The sequence below is a fragment of the Astyanax mexicanus genome, chromosome 2 (genome assembly GCF_023375975.1).
Source record: "Astyanax mexicanus isolate ESR-SI-001 chromosome 2, AstMex3_surface, whole genome shotgun sequence".
NCBI classification, from domain to species: domain Eukaryota; kingdom Metazoa; phylum Chordata; class Actinopteri; order Characiformes; family Acestrorhamphidae; genus Astyanax; species Astyanax mexicanus.
Genome location: NC_064409.1, coordinates 71,652,086 through 71,669,143, shown reverse-complemented (window position 1 = coordinate 71,669,143; position 17,058 = coordinate 71,652,086). Strand labels below are relative to the sequence as shown.

At 38.0% G+C, this 17,058-nt stretch overlaps 1 protein-coding gene across 5 annotated transcripts in view; it reads right to left on the bottom strand.

Moving 5' to 3' along the window:
* The window catches only part of trpc3 (transient receptor potential cation channel, subfamily C, member 3), a 62,986-nt gene that overhangs the window by 29,703 nt on the left and 16,225 nt on the right, over positions 1-17,058 (bottom strand). For all 5 annotated transcript variants that reach the window (XM_022672001.2, XM_022672003.2, XM_022672005.2 and 2 more), the window contains 2 exons: positions 12,004-12,189; positions 1,300-1,464 (listed from right to left, as the gene is read on the bottom strand). In XM_022672001.2, coding sequence (XP_022527722.2) covers positions 1,300-1,464; positions 12,004-12,189 — 351 coding nt within the window. The remainder of the gene's footprint in view (positions 1-1,299; positions 1,465-12,003; positions 12,190-17,058) is intronic.

The following is a 17,058-nucleotide window of genomic DNA, read 5'->3' as shown; positions in this document are numbered from 1 at the left end:
TTGCTGTTGGTTCTGAAGCTCTTATTGAGAGAGAGAGAGAGAGAGAGAGAGAGAAAGAGAAAGAGGGCTATAGCTCTACAGACTCGACAGGTTAATGCTGCCAGGGAACAGCTCTAAATTGTACTACAAAAAAAAATAACAAAGAAGAGTCTAAGTGCTGCCATAAGCAGGAGGGAGGATGGTCATCATAGTTATATCAGTAATACATATAGTGCTTTTCAGTTTGGTGCTTCCTTCTCTCACCTATAAAAAGGCCCTCAGAGGCTAAGTAGTGTACCTCTTGGTGAGAAGTCGCGGACTGCTAGATATGCCTCTTTGGCTATGTTCACATTACAAGACACATTGCTCAAATCTGATTTTTTGGCTCAGATCGGATTTGGCTATCTTGATGGTTCACATTCACAAATGTAAGTGATCTGTATCTGTGTGTAATGTGAACAAATCTGTCCCTGAAACGCCTCACATGCTGCACATTGATACCTGTATAAACTTCGCCTAATTCACCAACAACAAAAAAAATCATATTTGAAATATGACCCATAGCTTTATAAAGTATAAAGTAAAATATATCAAAGTTACTCAAATCTGATAAAAAAAAAGAAAATCAGATTTGGCATGTTCACACAGCCATGAAAAAAAACAGATCTTAGTCACATTGAGCAAAAAATCTGATGGATGATGGATGATCACAAGCCATCAAACCAAACTGAACTTCTTGAATTTTTGCACCAGGAGTAAAGGCATAAAGTTATCCAAAATCAGTGTGTAAGACTGGTGGAGGAGAACATGATGCCAAGATGCCAAAACAGGGTTATTCCACCAAATATTGATTTCTGAACTCTTAAAACTTTATGAATATGAACTTGTTTTCTTTGTATTATTTGAGGTCTGAAAGCCCACTTTTTGATATTTATCTATTTCTCATTTTCTGCAAATAAATGCTCTAAATGACAATACTTTTATTTGGAATTTAGGAGAAATGTTTATAGAATAAAACAATAATGTTCATTTTACTCAAACATATACCTATAAATAGCAAAATAATTCCATTTTAGCCATAAACATTCATCAGTTCTTTTTGTAAGTGGCTGTACATAATGTATAATGTAATTTTTTTAATAACCTGATGCAGACGAGCCCAAAGGCTACTGTAAATCTGGATGATGTGATATGCAATCTTTAAATGAGGCTCATATATAACTTTGCACATTTTTAAAGCTGTCTCCCCAGCCCTACACACTGCTAAAAGCTATGAACTACCCATGGTCAGTGGGTGTTATTTTGAAAGATGTGCTTTACCTTACTGCATGGAGCGAACCAGTAGCCCACAGCTAGCAGAGGGAGTCCTAGAGCCACCACCAGCACCACCAGACACTTCACAGCGATGGTCTGCTCCCGCAGGCCTGACAGGTTCTCATACCAGATCGTCAGCAGCTGCTGCTGGCAGTTAGGATGAGCCACAAACTGCAGAGGAAACAAGAGGATATGAGCTGATTTTAAGTAGTTATAAATGTGGAGGTGTTCTTATGTTCTCTTCACAAGAAAATGCATATTAATTAATTAATATTAATTATATTAGATATTTTCAAAGTTTTATGCACTGAATGGAGATCAAATTTCCATATGTTTAAATATGTTTAAAAAAAGACATATTTACTCACATAACAGCATAATAAGATTATGGCTACAGCTATCAGGTGAAATAAGATGGTTATAATATCAGCCGTGCGATCACACTCCTTATGTAACATGTTGTAAAGGTGTTTCAATTACGATGCATTATTGAAAACAGAACCTGAAGCAGTGTTTATTAAGCTCTTGCAATATTTACTATCCATTTATTATGCACTCAATATTTTCTGTTGCACAGTTTGCACACTGCACTTTATACTTTTCATCACAGCCATTCTGTATATATACTGTGTGACCATACATTTATCAAAGCATATCAAAGCATAGGTATATGAATATATTTGTGATAAATACACATACATATATTATTTATGTGTTTTATATTATGTACATAACCTGGAATTGCATTCATCTGCTCTAAAAGGAGACCGCATCACACCGCATGTTTTCATGCTTATACTTGTGTTAATCACTATCATTAAATAAGTTAACTATGGCTGCCTTAAAACTTTACATTAAATCTAACCAGGCAAGTCATTAGGATGACGTTTTTATTTCCAATAACAGCCTGACAATGATCCTATTTTCACACATGAAAGTCAGATTCCAAACCAAGGTGTGGTGGAGAAAAGGCAAAATATTGTGTTTAATGGTACCAGTGTGCTGGAACCACCATCCCTGCTAAGCCTTATATATTAATTCTAAAAACTGGGGTGTCGGGTTGCTTTTCATGGGAGTTCTTCTTCTGGCCACGTCACATGTCTTTACGTACTTACATCACACGTACAGCCTCTAAAAGAGGATCCGGCTCAGTTTTACTGAACGCGAGTGGCTGGTGGAACAATGGAGACTTCAGAAGGGGAAACTCAGAGCTCAGTAGCTCCTCCATTCACTCATAGTAAAACTAAAGAAACGAAGAAGTTAAGCAAATTCTGAAGCCAATAAAGAATGTGATAGTGAGAGTGATATATGTGAGAGAGGTCCACAGAGTCCACAGTCTCTCTGACTGAACATAACCTGGAATCGGATTTATCTGCTCTAAAGGAGACCGCATCACACCCACTCAGTTTAAAATGATTCTTCCGCATGCTCTGTGCAATTACCCATTCTCACCAGAGAGAGCCCAAAACTTACAGATATCAGCTTTAATATTTGTAATTCTTTTTTAAAATATATCTTCAAAGGCACACTGCAATCACAACATGCTGCACTATGGATTAATAGTATCATGGTGCCCTGATTCAGCAGATCAAAGAGCGCTTCACTGTAGAACCTCATACATGTTGACCCTGCTGATGCACTCAGCAGGTACTCAGCAGCTGATGATCTCTTGCTGTCTTGAGTTTACACACACACACACACACACACACACACACAAACAAACACACCACGGCAGGTGAAGCTTCTAAAAGAACGTAGTGAGTGTGCATTGGAGCGTTTGGCTTGGTCAGCAGCGTGCGGAGGCCGAAAGGATGTCTGGTCATTTGCATGTTAAGTGGGTATGTCAGAGCAACAGAGAGCGGTAGGACTAATCCCATTAACCGTCGTGATCTGATTCTGAGCAGATGGATTAGACTGGGGCTCTGGGGAATGGAGAAGATGGTAATGGTGGTTGGGGAGAGTTCTCAGTGTCTGCACTGGCACGCATGGAGAGTGCTTGACCCGCTGCTGGGCAATGTCTTAAAATGAGCTTGGTGTGGAAATTGAGAGCTGCTGGAGCTCATTCTATCACAGAGTCACAGACTGAGTTCAGGATGGAGTGACTAACAAGAAGAAGGGTAGACTTAAGAAAATGTAGACTTGAGAAAAACTTGCAATGAATTTGTTTCTCGATAAGGGAGTCTTAGGGTAATTTTTTATTTTATGGGGGTTCCCTGTGATTTTATTCCTGTCCAGAACGACCATGTATGCAGCGCAGCTACAAACAGAGCAGCAATGGAACTATTTTAACTCGAAGTGTTTATAACCCACTCAAAATCTTTCAATAAACAGCAATAATGAAACTGTGATATAATCTCAATAATACACTCGAGGTTCGTGCTATAACATGTAATATTGGCACTGCTTTGCTGATCTACAATCACAGCACAGCAAGGCCAATATTACACTTTATTACACTTTTAGCACGAACCTCGAGTGTATTATTGCTTAATTATAGTAATAGGTAAATTCACAGTACCAGTAAAATATACCAAAATAAGTTTGGACACACATCTCATTCTGTGTTTGTAGTTTTATTATTTTCTTGCATTTTAAATCAATACTGAAGTCATCCAGATTATGAAGGAACACATAAGGAATCATATAGTAACTTAAAAGTGTTAAACAATCCAAAATACACTGAGAAGCATTTAGGTGCACTTATCTGGGCAGCTGTTAACTTGCAGTTTCTGAGGCTGGTAACTCTGATGAACTTATCCTGTACAACAGAGGTAACTCTCGCTCTTCCTTTCCTGGGCCAGTCCTGATGAGAGCCAGTTTCATCATAATGTTTTTGATGGTCTTTAGGATCTCAAAATGTTTTGGATTGACAAACTTATATATTTTTTTGTTTAGTTTTTTTAGTTGAGTAGTTCTTGCTATAATATGGACTAATTGGAACATTACTCAAATAGAGCTATTCACTGTATACAAGCTCTACCTCTTCACAACTGATGCTCTAAAACATTAACATTAAGAGGCAAGAAATTCAAGTAATTAACTCTAAAAAAATGTAAAATCTAAAACATATTCTGGTTTGTTTAACACTTTTATGGTTTTCTTCAATGTTTGAATGACTAGTATTAATCTACAATGCAGAAATAGCTCAATTTTCAATAACGAAAAACAACTGAATTTAAGGTGTGTCCAAACTTTTGACTGGTACTGTATGGCAACAGAGGAACTGAAAGGAATGGAAAATTTGGTTTACCCAAATACTTGTGCATTGGTGTCATGTTCTTGTCCTGTTTTTGCGTATCTCTGGTCTGTCCCTGTGTTTATTTACCCTCCTCACTTGCCCTGTGTTTATCTCGTGTCTCTGCCCCTGTTGCTCACATGTTATTTTGTAGTCCCACCCCTTCATTACCTGGTCCTAGGTGTTTCCTGTTTCCTGTCCTTGTCCATGTATATAACTAGTCCCTTCGTACCTGTTTCCCCTGTCTGTGGTTATGCGTCTTATGTCAGTCAGGTTATGTGTTCCTTTGATCTTTTAAGTCTCCATGTACTCCGTGTTTCTTTAATTCTTTATTTATTTTGTGTTTCTCAATAAATACTCACATTTCTGCTCCCTACCTCACAATTGGCTTTTTGTGAAGGTCAGTCGCACTCCACGACACACTCCCACTTTACTAAACTCCAGCACACCCAGCATCATACAACACACACTCCCAGGTCTCTCCTCCGGTTTTGTCAATAGGCTGTGTAACAATACGGAAAATCTAAACATGAGCTGAGCCTATCGGTACATTATAAAGGGTTATCTGGGCCATGGGTAAGCAGACTGTCTATCCAGAGGACTCAGATGGTTCTGATTTGATGTAGTAGGTTAATTGAGTGTATCTAATGGGAATAACAGGTGTTAAACTCTGTCCTACATACCACAGGACTCACAGCTTCATTATACATCAGTGATCTCATAATCTGTCTGTCTAATTATCCTAGAATATGGGAATTCAGGTGAGAGAAGGACAGCTATGAATAACTACTCTATAACGAGAGCAGGAGATCATGTAAACCTGGACTGTTAACCTGAATAGTGTTTGAGATTTTTTTAATAATCACACTATTAGATTTCCATCTCATGACCCACCAGATCATTATTCTTTTTTTTATTCTTTTTTTTATTTTATTTAAAATTTTTTCCCATTTTCTCCCCAATTTACACGGCTAATTACCCAACCCACTCACTAGGACTCCGCCTATCACCAGGAGGGTGAAGACTAGCACATGCTTCCTCCAATACATGTGAAGCCAGCCACCGCTTCTTTTCGAGCTGCTGCTGAGGCAGCATCACAGCGCACTCGGAGGAAAGCACAGAGACTCGGTTCCGATACATCAGCTCACAGATGCCCTGTACTGCGGACATCACCCTAGGAGTGATGTGGGGAGAGAGCGCCATCTACCCATCCTTTAACTGTTTGAGACATGGTTGTCCTTAATTGTTAAAAACTTTAATTTAAAACTTTGTTCAAATCTAGTTTAAAGAAGAAATCTCAACATTTTCTGAAACTGGGGAATATTTTCTGGGGACAGTTAAACATGGAGCACACAGGTGTAAAACTGTCGTTTTTCTGTAAAGCTGGGTCTTTCTCTGCTAACACTGATGTTTTGAGCAGAACAGTGGAAATTATATATTATGACCTTTTTAATGATGTTTTTGAGCACATAAACCAAACTGTATGTAAAACTTCTCAGCTGTTACCACTGTTAAATAAAAACATAATAAACATAAAGTGATATAGGCGACTTTGATAATAAAAAGTCATAATATTTGGAGAAAGAAAGTCAAACCCTGTGGCATATTGAGAATAAAGATGTAAGTTGTCTTAAGAATAAAGTCGCAATATTGTGGTGACTTTTATAAGATATAATTGTTTAACCCTTGTGTGGTGTTCGGGTCTCTGGGTCCCGTTTTCATTTTTCATCAAATGATACAAAAACACATTTATATTACATACAGTATGTTTGGCCAAGGTCTAATAAACATTGCTTCATTTGTAAATTTGAAACTAAACAAATTTTCTACTCATATCTTGAGTTGAATTCATTTTCTTTTACATTTTATTAAAAAACTAATAAAAAAAGAGTAGCACTTTTTAAAAGAAATGTAACATAAGAAAGGTAAAGGGCAAATATTAACCATGTAAGCTGTTTATATTGCTTGCAATTTAGGTGAAGCGAGCATGTGTAAAGCATTTTAATGTAAAATTGCTTAATTTTGCTGAATTAAATACAAGTAACAAAGAAAACGAGTAACAACAATATGAACACCACACAAGGGTTAAAAAAATAAAGAAATAAAAATAGAAATGTTGAGAATTTTGATAAGTATATTTTTGAAACAACAAACAAATAAAGCAATAAAAAAACTCTTATAGTCTATCAGGCCCAGATTGTTACTGTTATAAAAATGCTGGAACTTAGAATAACATTGGGAAAAAAGACTGTAATTACTTTTTAAGGTCTATTTTCATTGGCTGCTGATGGAGTGGGTTCAGACTGGAGTTGCTGAAGAGTTTAAACTACCAGATTGCACACAAAATATATTCTGATCATATATTATGGTTTATTTTCAACATAATTATGACATTTATCTCTAAATATTAAGACTTTATTCTCAAATTCTACAGTTTTTTTTCTACAGTGGCTCTAAGATGTTGTATAACACCACTTGGTGCACAGTGTTACTCAGAGAATCCATTTCAGAAATAACCTTTCACCTCGCACCTAAAACATCACAACACAGATCTGCTTTAGTTTAACGCTTTGTAATTGTTTGTCCATATCAGTAAACATATCAGTAAATCTGACTTTTTGATTAAATTCTCTGTGCATGCCTGAAAGGGTTAAACAGTGTAGGGTCAATATTTTTTTATGATGATCATCAACCCCAGCGTTAATCTGCTGTGGATGAAGTGATTTTTTACAGGCGCTGAGCGGACGGCTATAGGACCGCGGGGAATAGCTCAGGCCAGTGTGTCAGAGCTATCATGACTCAAACTGTCCCCACACTCCCAGCAGGCAGGAGCCATTAGTTACACTTGACAGCAAATTACAGTGACGGCTAAATCTCACTCTGGCAGGTGTTAAGTAAGTAATGGGTGAAAGTGTTAAAACTGTCCTGGATGTTTTATCCTAATCCCACACATCTGGAACAACTTCACACACTGTGATATACAGTAATATTCAACACACACACACTGTGTGATACACAGCACGATCCATATCAAATTGTGTACGAGTTACACTGTTTTTAAAAAGACAGCGACTACAGTAGGAGTGGGACGAAATATCAATATTGTGATATATCATATGCTTTTCATTTGTGATTTACTATTAAATTCATCTGCATTATGGGTCATGATTAGTTATCAGTCCACACTAATTATTCAACCTATACTTAGTGTATTCATATTGATGTATATTACATTTAAAGGTAATGTATTTCCCCTCATGCTTTAGGAAAATATATAGCAATACATACAGCTCTGGAAAAGAAACCACTTCAGTTTCTCTGATTTTATATTATTATATTTATAGGTATACGTTTGAGTAAAATTAACATTGTTGTTTTATTCTATAAACATTCAGACCTCAAAAAATGCAAAGAAAACATGTTCATATTCATAAAGTTTTTAAGGGTTCAGAAATCAATATTCTGTGGAATAACCCTGGACATTAATCACAGTTTTTATGCATCTTGGCATGTTCTCCTCCACCAGTCTTACACACTGCTTTTGGATAACTTTATAACTCTCCTGGTGCAAAAATTCAAGCAGTTTAGTTTGGTTTGATTTGCTTGTGATCATCCCTCATCCTCTTGATTATATTCCAGAGGTTTTTAATTTGGTAAAATAAAAGAAACTCATCATTTTTTTAAGTGGTCTATTATTCTTATATACATATATAGCAATTTAAACATAATTTAATATTTTATATATTAGATTAGCGCCATATTTTTCTTTCATGAAGTTTGTGTATGTGTGTGTGTGTTTGTGTGAAAAGTGGGAGCTGGCGGTTCTGGTCCGTGTGTTATTCGTCAGAGTGTGAAGAGCAGAATTTAGGCTTTGGCTCTTTGCTGATGAGTAACAGTTCTCTGGGGAGAAGCCAACCAGCAAACATCTTCCTCCAGCACCACTGCAAAGCCTCCTGCAGCGTGTTCTGATCTCTCCACAAACAATCCAGCTGTACAAACCTCTTTCTAGTGGTGTGCAAATGTATATAAAGCTCTGCAAAAAAATATGTTCATATGTTATATGATGAGTTTCTTTAATTTTACTGGAATATAACCAATTTTTGCACCATTATGCACACTGCATATAAAACTGTTCCTCAACCTCTATTGTCTGCAGTAGCTAAGAAAAGTTGATCAGAGAGATGTTAGGTGTCTATGTCAACCCATGAGTTCATGGCCTTGCCCACTTTGGCTCGGGACCACCCACAGACAAAGCTAAAGCCAGACAACAGCAAAAACAACACTGTCTTGTCAGCTAATAAGCTTACAGCTCTGTTTACAGCAGCTAGTTAGCATTAGCTATCTTATGTAAGTAACTATAGGTTAAAATAGGATCTCCGGTTGATTCTGTGTTTTACTGAGCTGCTTTGGGGGTTTATTGAGCAGCCAGGCGGCAGGTGGCAGCCTCCGCTCTCCCGGAGGCATTAATAACATTTATTTTTGGTGGCGCTGAGAGTCTGATGTTAAGTGAAGTTTAAGGGTTTACTTTACCGAGCACTCAGTGCCATATCTTTATAACTAAAGCTGTATCTCTAAAATCATTTTGTCCTAAGAGTTTTAGAGCTGTAAAATTGACTGTGGGGGGGGGGGGAGGCAGCAGGTAGGCGTTCTCTGCTGCAGTGCTTTTAGCCAATCAGAGGCGATATGTTTGCATGTATGAATATTCATGAGCAAAAGCCGAAATCCTGTCTTTATTCAGAGACCACTAATTCAGAGATCTAAAGCAGGGCTATGCAGAAACACCTGAGCACTTTTTTCAGAAGAAAAAAAGTGCTCACATGGCATTCATTCATACTAGAAACCAGAGACTGTAAAAAAGATAGACGCCGTGTCGCCGTTTCCATTCATTTAATGAAAATTAAGCCAAAATCTTCCACTGTTGGCGATCCTGAAGCCTGAGTCTGTGCAGTAGAGACCAGAGGAGGGAGAAAGACTGTGGAGAGACAACCTACTCATTTGAATAACCCCGCCCCTAAGGGCTGCCTCGAGGTCACAGGCTGCAGAGCGGAGCGGAGCTGACAGTCTGTAATTGGTCCCGCCCATAACCAGCCCTTTTACAATAACCACACCTTTTTAAATAGAGCTGAATAACGTTTAGAAAAACAAATTCTGTGGGATATAAAAATGTAACAATATAAACAGAGGTTACACTAGCTGTTGTATTTAAATAATGGAGGTATAGTTACAGTATATTGGGAAAAAAACGTGATTGAATGTTGTCTGTTTTGCCATTGAAACCTGTGGGGATGGGTGGGGTTACACAACTTTCTTCCGCCCGACCTGTGGTGGCTTCACTTTTCAGAGACGTTGCTCTGTCCAGCTATACACAGTCTATGCTAGAGACCACAACTAGAAGTTAAAATGAATTTAAAATGAACGAAAAAACAATGGAATGAGTGTATGTTAGTAAATATCATTTTTTTTCACATTACTGTAGCTACCAGGTTCCATAGAGAACATCTGGGGACATCATAGCAATACTCAGAACTGATTAAGCTGTACAATAACTCTGTATTTTCTTCAGTAAAAGCACTTTTCTAGTTGATTATAGCTGTGTTTGATAGAGTGTGAGCTCGTTTGAGATGGCATGATGTTTTTAATGATTTGCTAACAAATCATAATCTAGTGGAGATTACTGCACAGTCAGATATTTACAGCCCACACTCCTACAGTACGTTTACGACTGCAAACACACGGCCGGCCATTTAAATCTCAATAACGCAGCAGCTTGATTTCCTCACTCCCGGTCGCCGGGCTCCTCCGGGTCTCTCCCTTCTCCAGAGCTCATTCTGAAATTGCACTTTACGTCTGGCTCACTGCGCTTAGCTGCTCGAGCTGTTAGCTTGATTAACCCCCTCCTCCAGCCTCACGCTGCGTGAGTGTGGGGTGGTGTGGGTGCTCGACTGTAAGTGTGTGTGGGTGGATGTGTTCTGTGCAAGACAACATCTGTCCAGTAATTAAATGAAAGCTAAGAACATGGCAGATTAGCTGCATCTGCTTTACAAGCTTTAACAATATAAAACGCAGCCTGGGGGGGGGGGGGGGGGGGGTGGCACTGAGGGGTCTTCATTCTGAATTCAAATAAAACTTTTTTACAAACGTAGTTGAGATATCCAAAGTTCATCCACTAATGCGTTCTTTCATAACTACTGTTATTAAATCCCATTCATCCTAATGAAAATCTGGGGTGTGAAGCTGGAATTAGACTACATGAACAGCATTGAAATTAGTGCTCTGCTTCTAAAAGACACACATACGTAAGTCTTAGAGCCTGCGCAAGGCACGTCACGATGCTCATTGCTATCATACACCTTGCATACAACAGTCTATTTTCACACCTTCCCCCTGCATAGGTTACATCGCAACAGTACTTGTGAATATACAGTATCTATACTGATGGGTGTGGTTGTCTCAAAATGAGGTGTGCTCAGGTACATTTCTGGCATATTGCTATCTTGGCATCAAAAAACACAGGTGCACCACTGACTGAATACAACCTAGGGCCCTATTTTAGCGATCTATTGTGCACAAGTCAGTTACTCTTTGCACAAAAAAATACGCCTTGTGCAGCTCAAAACGCACAAAAAGCATGTACTCATGTACTAATTATTTAAGTTAATCATGGGTGTGTTTTTGCCGTGACGTAAAATAAACCAATCAGTGTGTCAGTAGCATTTAGTAGTATTCCCTTTAAGATCCAGACGTGCACTGACTTTGACGCATTTCTGAATTTAAGAGCCCTGTGCTTTGTGTGTATAAGCAGAGGATGCTGACTGTGCCATCACACTGTGAAGGTACGTCAGCGGCTCATTTAAGAGAACAGCAATGTTATTTTATCCTTTATTCTGTTTTTATTGTGTTGATTATGTAAAAGCTGGATTTGCAACACTGACTGCCCCGATAAATCGCTTTTTACCCCGTTATCCAGCTTAAAGTAGCTCCACACCTCCTTACTAGAATCTGGAGAGCCCTAATATTTACTACGCAGACTACATAGACTCCACATAGCGTAGCAGCCGGCACCAGGAGTAATGGCAGCATTTGGAGCTGAAGCTAGCGTTATAGGATGTAAACAGTGGTTTTTAATAAGCTTCTTGTGCACTTTTTAAGTTATTAATGCCTCGTTTTACATGTCAGGGCTCTCCGGATTCTAGCAAGGAGGTGTGGAGCTACTTAGAGTTGGATAACGGTGGAAAAGGCGATTTATCGGGGCAAAATATGCCCTGTGTCAGTCTGAAGGGTGTTTGGACAAACTGTTAAAATTTCTGGATCTCAGAACGCTGTGGGAGAACGGAGGTGTGCTATCTATCAAAGGTAAGTACTTTTTTTTTTTTATCATGTTTTACAACAACAAAAGTCCAAGTTCTCCTTTAATATGTTCTTAAACTGTAAAAGCTATGAAAAAAGCAGGTGGGTGTGTTCTAAACAGCACTTGCCTTCTTGACTTCGTATTTAATGGCCAGTTTGACTCTGCTCAGCAGAGAGCGGTGATGCTGGCCCTCCTCCAGCTCTGCTGATATATCTCCATTCAGAATGGCCTCCACCTCCTCCGTGTCCCGACACAAGTCCAACACCCCCACCACAAAGTCCTTACACTGCATCGACAACTTCCTGTAGTCATTCTGCAGAGAGAGATAAAGAGAGAGAGCGACAGTGGCGTGAGAACCTCAGCCCCTCCCTCCACACGGTGTTAGAGTATCAGTATATCACTGTAGACTGATTTAAATAATCTAATGCAGTAAAGAGTCAGCATCATAAGTTTTTTATTTTTTTTCCACAGTTCCATTTTGTCCTCACATATTGATGTAAATGATCAGGATCAGAAGGGGTTAAACAAGGGCCCCATCTGGGTTGTACCAGATAGGATAGGAGCCATGTGTGATTATAAGGTAGGCTGTAATGATGGGGGTCCATTAGGGAAGCCCACCTGAGTCCCAGTAACAGCACACATACAAACCGAGTTCAAACAAAAAGAACGATTGAGAGACTTGAGGCAAATAGACATACCTGGATGAAATACAGAGAGAAAGAGAAAAGAAAATGAGAACAAGGGATCAGTAGTGAGATACAGATGTAAAATGGATAAAGTTAAACGAAGTGAATCAGTAAGAGAGGTGAAGGAGATTTTCTGATTAAAAAAAGAAAGGGAAAAATAAGTAGAGGGAGAATAAAAAAAACAAAGCGAAAGAGAGAGAAGGGAATAAGTTACAGACAAGAAGTGAGAGGTAGAGATATAAAGATTGAAACAAAGAAAGAGAGGGAAAGAGAAGAGAAAAACAGACAAAAATGAGATTAGACACATAGACACAGAATAAAAAAAATACAGAGAAGAAAGGGAGAAAGACAGAAAGAGAAAAACAGATCAATAGACATTTTATACATAAATAAAATAAGAGGCCACTTAAAAATGGTGAGTTTCTTTGATTTTACCAAATTGAAAACCTCTGGAATATAAGAGGAAGATAGATGATCACAAGCCATCAAATCAAGCTGAACTGCTTGGATTTTTGCACCAGGAGTGGCATAAAACTATCCAAAATCAGTGTGTAAGACTGGTGGAGGAGAACCTGCCAAGATGCATGAAAACTGTGATTAAAAACAGGGTTATTCCACCAAATATTGATGATTTCTGAACCCTTAAAATGTATGAATATGAACTGGTTTCTTTGCATTATTTGAGGTCTGAAAGTTCTGCATCTTTTTTGTTTTTTCAGCCATTTCTTATTTTCTGCAAATAAATGCTCTAAATAACATTATTTTTATTTAGAATTTGGTAGAAATGTCTGTAGAGAGAGAGAGAGAGAGAGAGAGAGAGAGAGAAAGAGAGGGAAAGAGTGAGAGAGAGAGAGAGAGAGAGAGAGAGAAAGGGAGTAGAGACAGAAATAAACATAGAGAGTGACTGACAGACACATATGGAGACAGTAAGAAAGAAAGAAAAATAGATAAAGGAACAGGGACAAAGACAGAAAGAAAGAGACAAGGAAAGAGAGAAATATACAGAGAGAGAGGGACAGAGACAGATACAGTGAATGAATATTGAATCCTCAGTGACAGAAAAAAGAGACAATCAGAAAGAAAGAGAGGGAGAGAGAGTTAGAGAGACAGACAGATAGACAGACAATCAGAGAGAATCTGGACAGAAAAGAAAAGGCAGAGACAAAGAGGCACAGACAGAGGAAGAGAGAAAGAGAGAGAGACATAAGGAAGACTCAGAGAGAGACAGTGAGTGAATGAGTGTCAGACAGAGACAAATAGACAGAGAGCAAAAGAGAAAGAGAGACAGAAACAGGAACAGAGAGAGAAAGAATACAAGAATGAGACTCAAGACAGGGACTTCATGATGAAGGGATGAAGGATTAACAGAATACCCAGAAGGATGGATGGAGGAAGGAAGGAAAACATGCTGCTCTGTTATTGGCTGCTGCTGTTAGACCTGACTAAACAGCAGCTCTGCTCCCGTCCTCCAGAGTCGTCCACAGCAGAGTGAAGAGACAAATTCAATTAAAGCATCACAGGAGGAGAAGAGTGCTCCAGAGCGATTCTGCTCTGAAGGCTTTAGAGATGAGTGGCAGCGCTCGGCATTCTTACCTCATCAAAACCAGCCCGACTCGGCCCAGACCAGCCGCCGAACACTAATTATACAGTGAGAGAGCGAGATAACGCTATCAGCAGAGAGGAGCGGGGGAACTCTAATTAAATGTCTTATCCGTCCCCGGGAAACACCTCGCAACAAATTTGTGTGCGTCAGCGCAGACGGCTAAAAATATAATTTAGCATTAGCATAAGTTTTCTATTAAAACACTCTGGAGATCATTTCCTCTGAATTAAAAAAATACGTGGTTGAGATTCAAATACACACATTATAACACTGTGTTTCGCATCTTAACATGCCAGCATTTTTTTCAATTTTCTGCCTGATATTATATAGCTATATCTTGTAGATTTCTCTTTAAGCATTACTTATAAAGGTTTCATGTTTGACACGAAACATTACTGAAATTCTTAATTGAAATTGTAATAAACGTAAAAAATATTGAAGTAAATCTGCAATTGTCAAAATGTAATGAATAAAATCATAAAATTGGCACTTTCCTGAACTTTTCACATTTTAACCCTTGTGTGGTGTTCATATTTTTGTTACTCGTTTACTTTGTTACTTGTATTTAATTCAGCAAAATTAAGCAATTTTACATTAAAATGCTTTACACATGCTTGCTTCACCTAAACTGCAAGCAATATAAACAGCTTACATGGTTAATATTTGCCCTTTACCTTTCTTATGTTACATTTCTTTTGAAAAGTGCTACTCTTTTTTTTATTAGTTTTTTAATAAAATGTAAAAGAAAATGAATTAAACTCAAGATATGAGTAGAACATTTGTTTAGTTTCAAATTTACACATGAAGCAATGTTTATTAGCCCTTGGCCAAACATACTGTATGTAATATAAATGTGTGTGTGTGTGTGGGGGGGGTGTACAGTGTGTGTTTATCGAAAATGTGTTTTGATATATGTTTTTCACAAAAAATGAGCCAATGCCAATGAGTTTGAGTTAGAAAAAATATATTTTTAGTATCATTTGATTATAAAGCCACCACACAAGGGTTTAAAATCGATATTTTTCTAAATATAAATTAATCATTTAACTGTCTCCTAAACCTTTTTTTTATGGTTTTCTAGATATTATGTCTATTTTCAATCATGCAGAATTTATGGCTGATTCCTCTTAAAACCAATCTGAAATTATTAAGTGTATTAAGAGTACAATTCAGCTTTTCCAAGTGTTTTTTAAAGAAGTCTCCAAAGCTTTCAAACTTTTTAAAATGTGAATAACTTATTTATTTAACTGCTAAAGGGATTTGTATCACCTTCACCAGTAGCCCATACGCAGGCCAATGACTGTTAATGGGTTAATACTGAGACCAAGTACACTGCCTCACCAAAAAAAAGGTCACACGCTCTAATATTTAGTTGGATCGCCTTTAGCTTTGATTGTGGCACACATTCACTGTAGCATTGTTTCAATAAGCTTCTGCAAGATTTATTTCAATCCAGCACATCCCATAGATTCTCAATGAGGTTAAGATCTGGACTCTGTGGTGAACTCTCTCAATTCATGTGTGAAAATGATGATCTCATGCTCCCTGAATCACTCTTTCACAATTCCAGGAGTAAACATGAGGTAACCGCATTTACATGGCTGGGCACGTGCTTGTAAACGCTTGTGTGGAAAGCTGTGCACCTCAGTCCAGTATCAGCACAGTTAGTTAGCACAGATATTTCCAGTTACAGCTGAATTCATGATTTTAATCCAAGAAAAATACTCTAATCTACTTTTTAAAAAGCCATTTAAATGCCCGGCGCTGACTCTTGGCTTTTGATTGGTCCGGACACGGGTGGGGGCGGGGCTGGTGACATCATGGGCTCTGTATTGTTTAATATCTCGATAAATATAATCGAAAAAAATAACATTTGCAATGTAAATTTTTCCGATATCATGCAGCCCTACTCTGGACTGAGAACACCTCTTTCGGTTGGACCAAACTTTGGTCCTTTTGAACCAAACTAAAAAAAAGTCTAGACCAAACAAGTAAGTATCAAGCACTCTGACCTAATAAAGAACTTTACTCTCATCTTCTCCAAACAATGTTTAAACCATCACCAGCTCCGAGCTCTGAGCATCTACTGCACTTATTAACTGACCTGCTGAAGGGGTTCAGCCTTTACTTTCCCAACAAACCTTCTTACAACCCAATAACAGTGTCTCTGCTTATATCTCCTTCCAGACCTGATCAGATACCGCACATTATCTCCCAGCATGCACTGTTTCTGAGTTCCTGTGCCAAGCACATGCTGTGCTGAACTTTATTGTTCTCAGCAGGGACCATATCACCTCTTCTGATCAAGAGCAGCAGCATGGGAGGACCAGCGTCACCGTCCATATGGCAGACGATACTACAGAGTAGCCTCTGTGTGTGTGTAAGTGTATCACTGGTGACATATCTCATCAACTTTACATTGTTCTTTTACCCTGGAAAACAAATACAGTTCACAACTGACTGAACATCTATAGTTTCAATACTGTCATAACACCGCTATAACATTATTATTTCCATTTACATGTTATTTTCCTAGGAATCCAAGATGTTTTGTGTTTTTTATTGGTTAACAATCCAACAATTCCTGCATTTCAAGCCTGTAGCACTTTCCAAAAAAGTTGGGATGGAGAGAATATTTACAAAAATGTGTACATTTTGACAAAATAACACCTGAAACAGTTTTTTTGGAATGTGCTGCAGGCCCAAAATACAGAAATGGATGTACATTAACAAATAAATCAGAGTAAATATAATTTGTTTTTGTTTTTTTCCATACTGTACCATTTTTTTTTTTCAAAAAAATGAATTATTAAATAATTAATATAAATCTCTGTATTATTTAAAACCATTTATATGCTATAGATGTTGCAACAAAACATTAATGCAGGGTCCC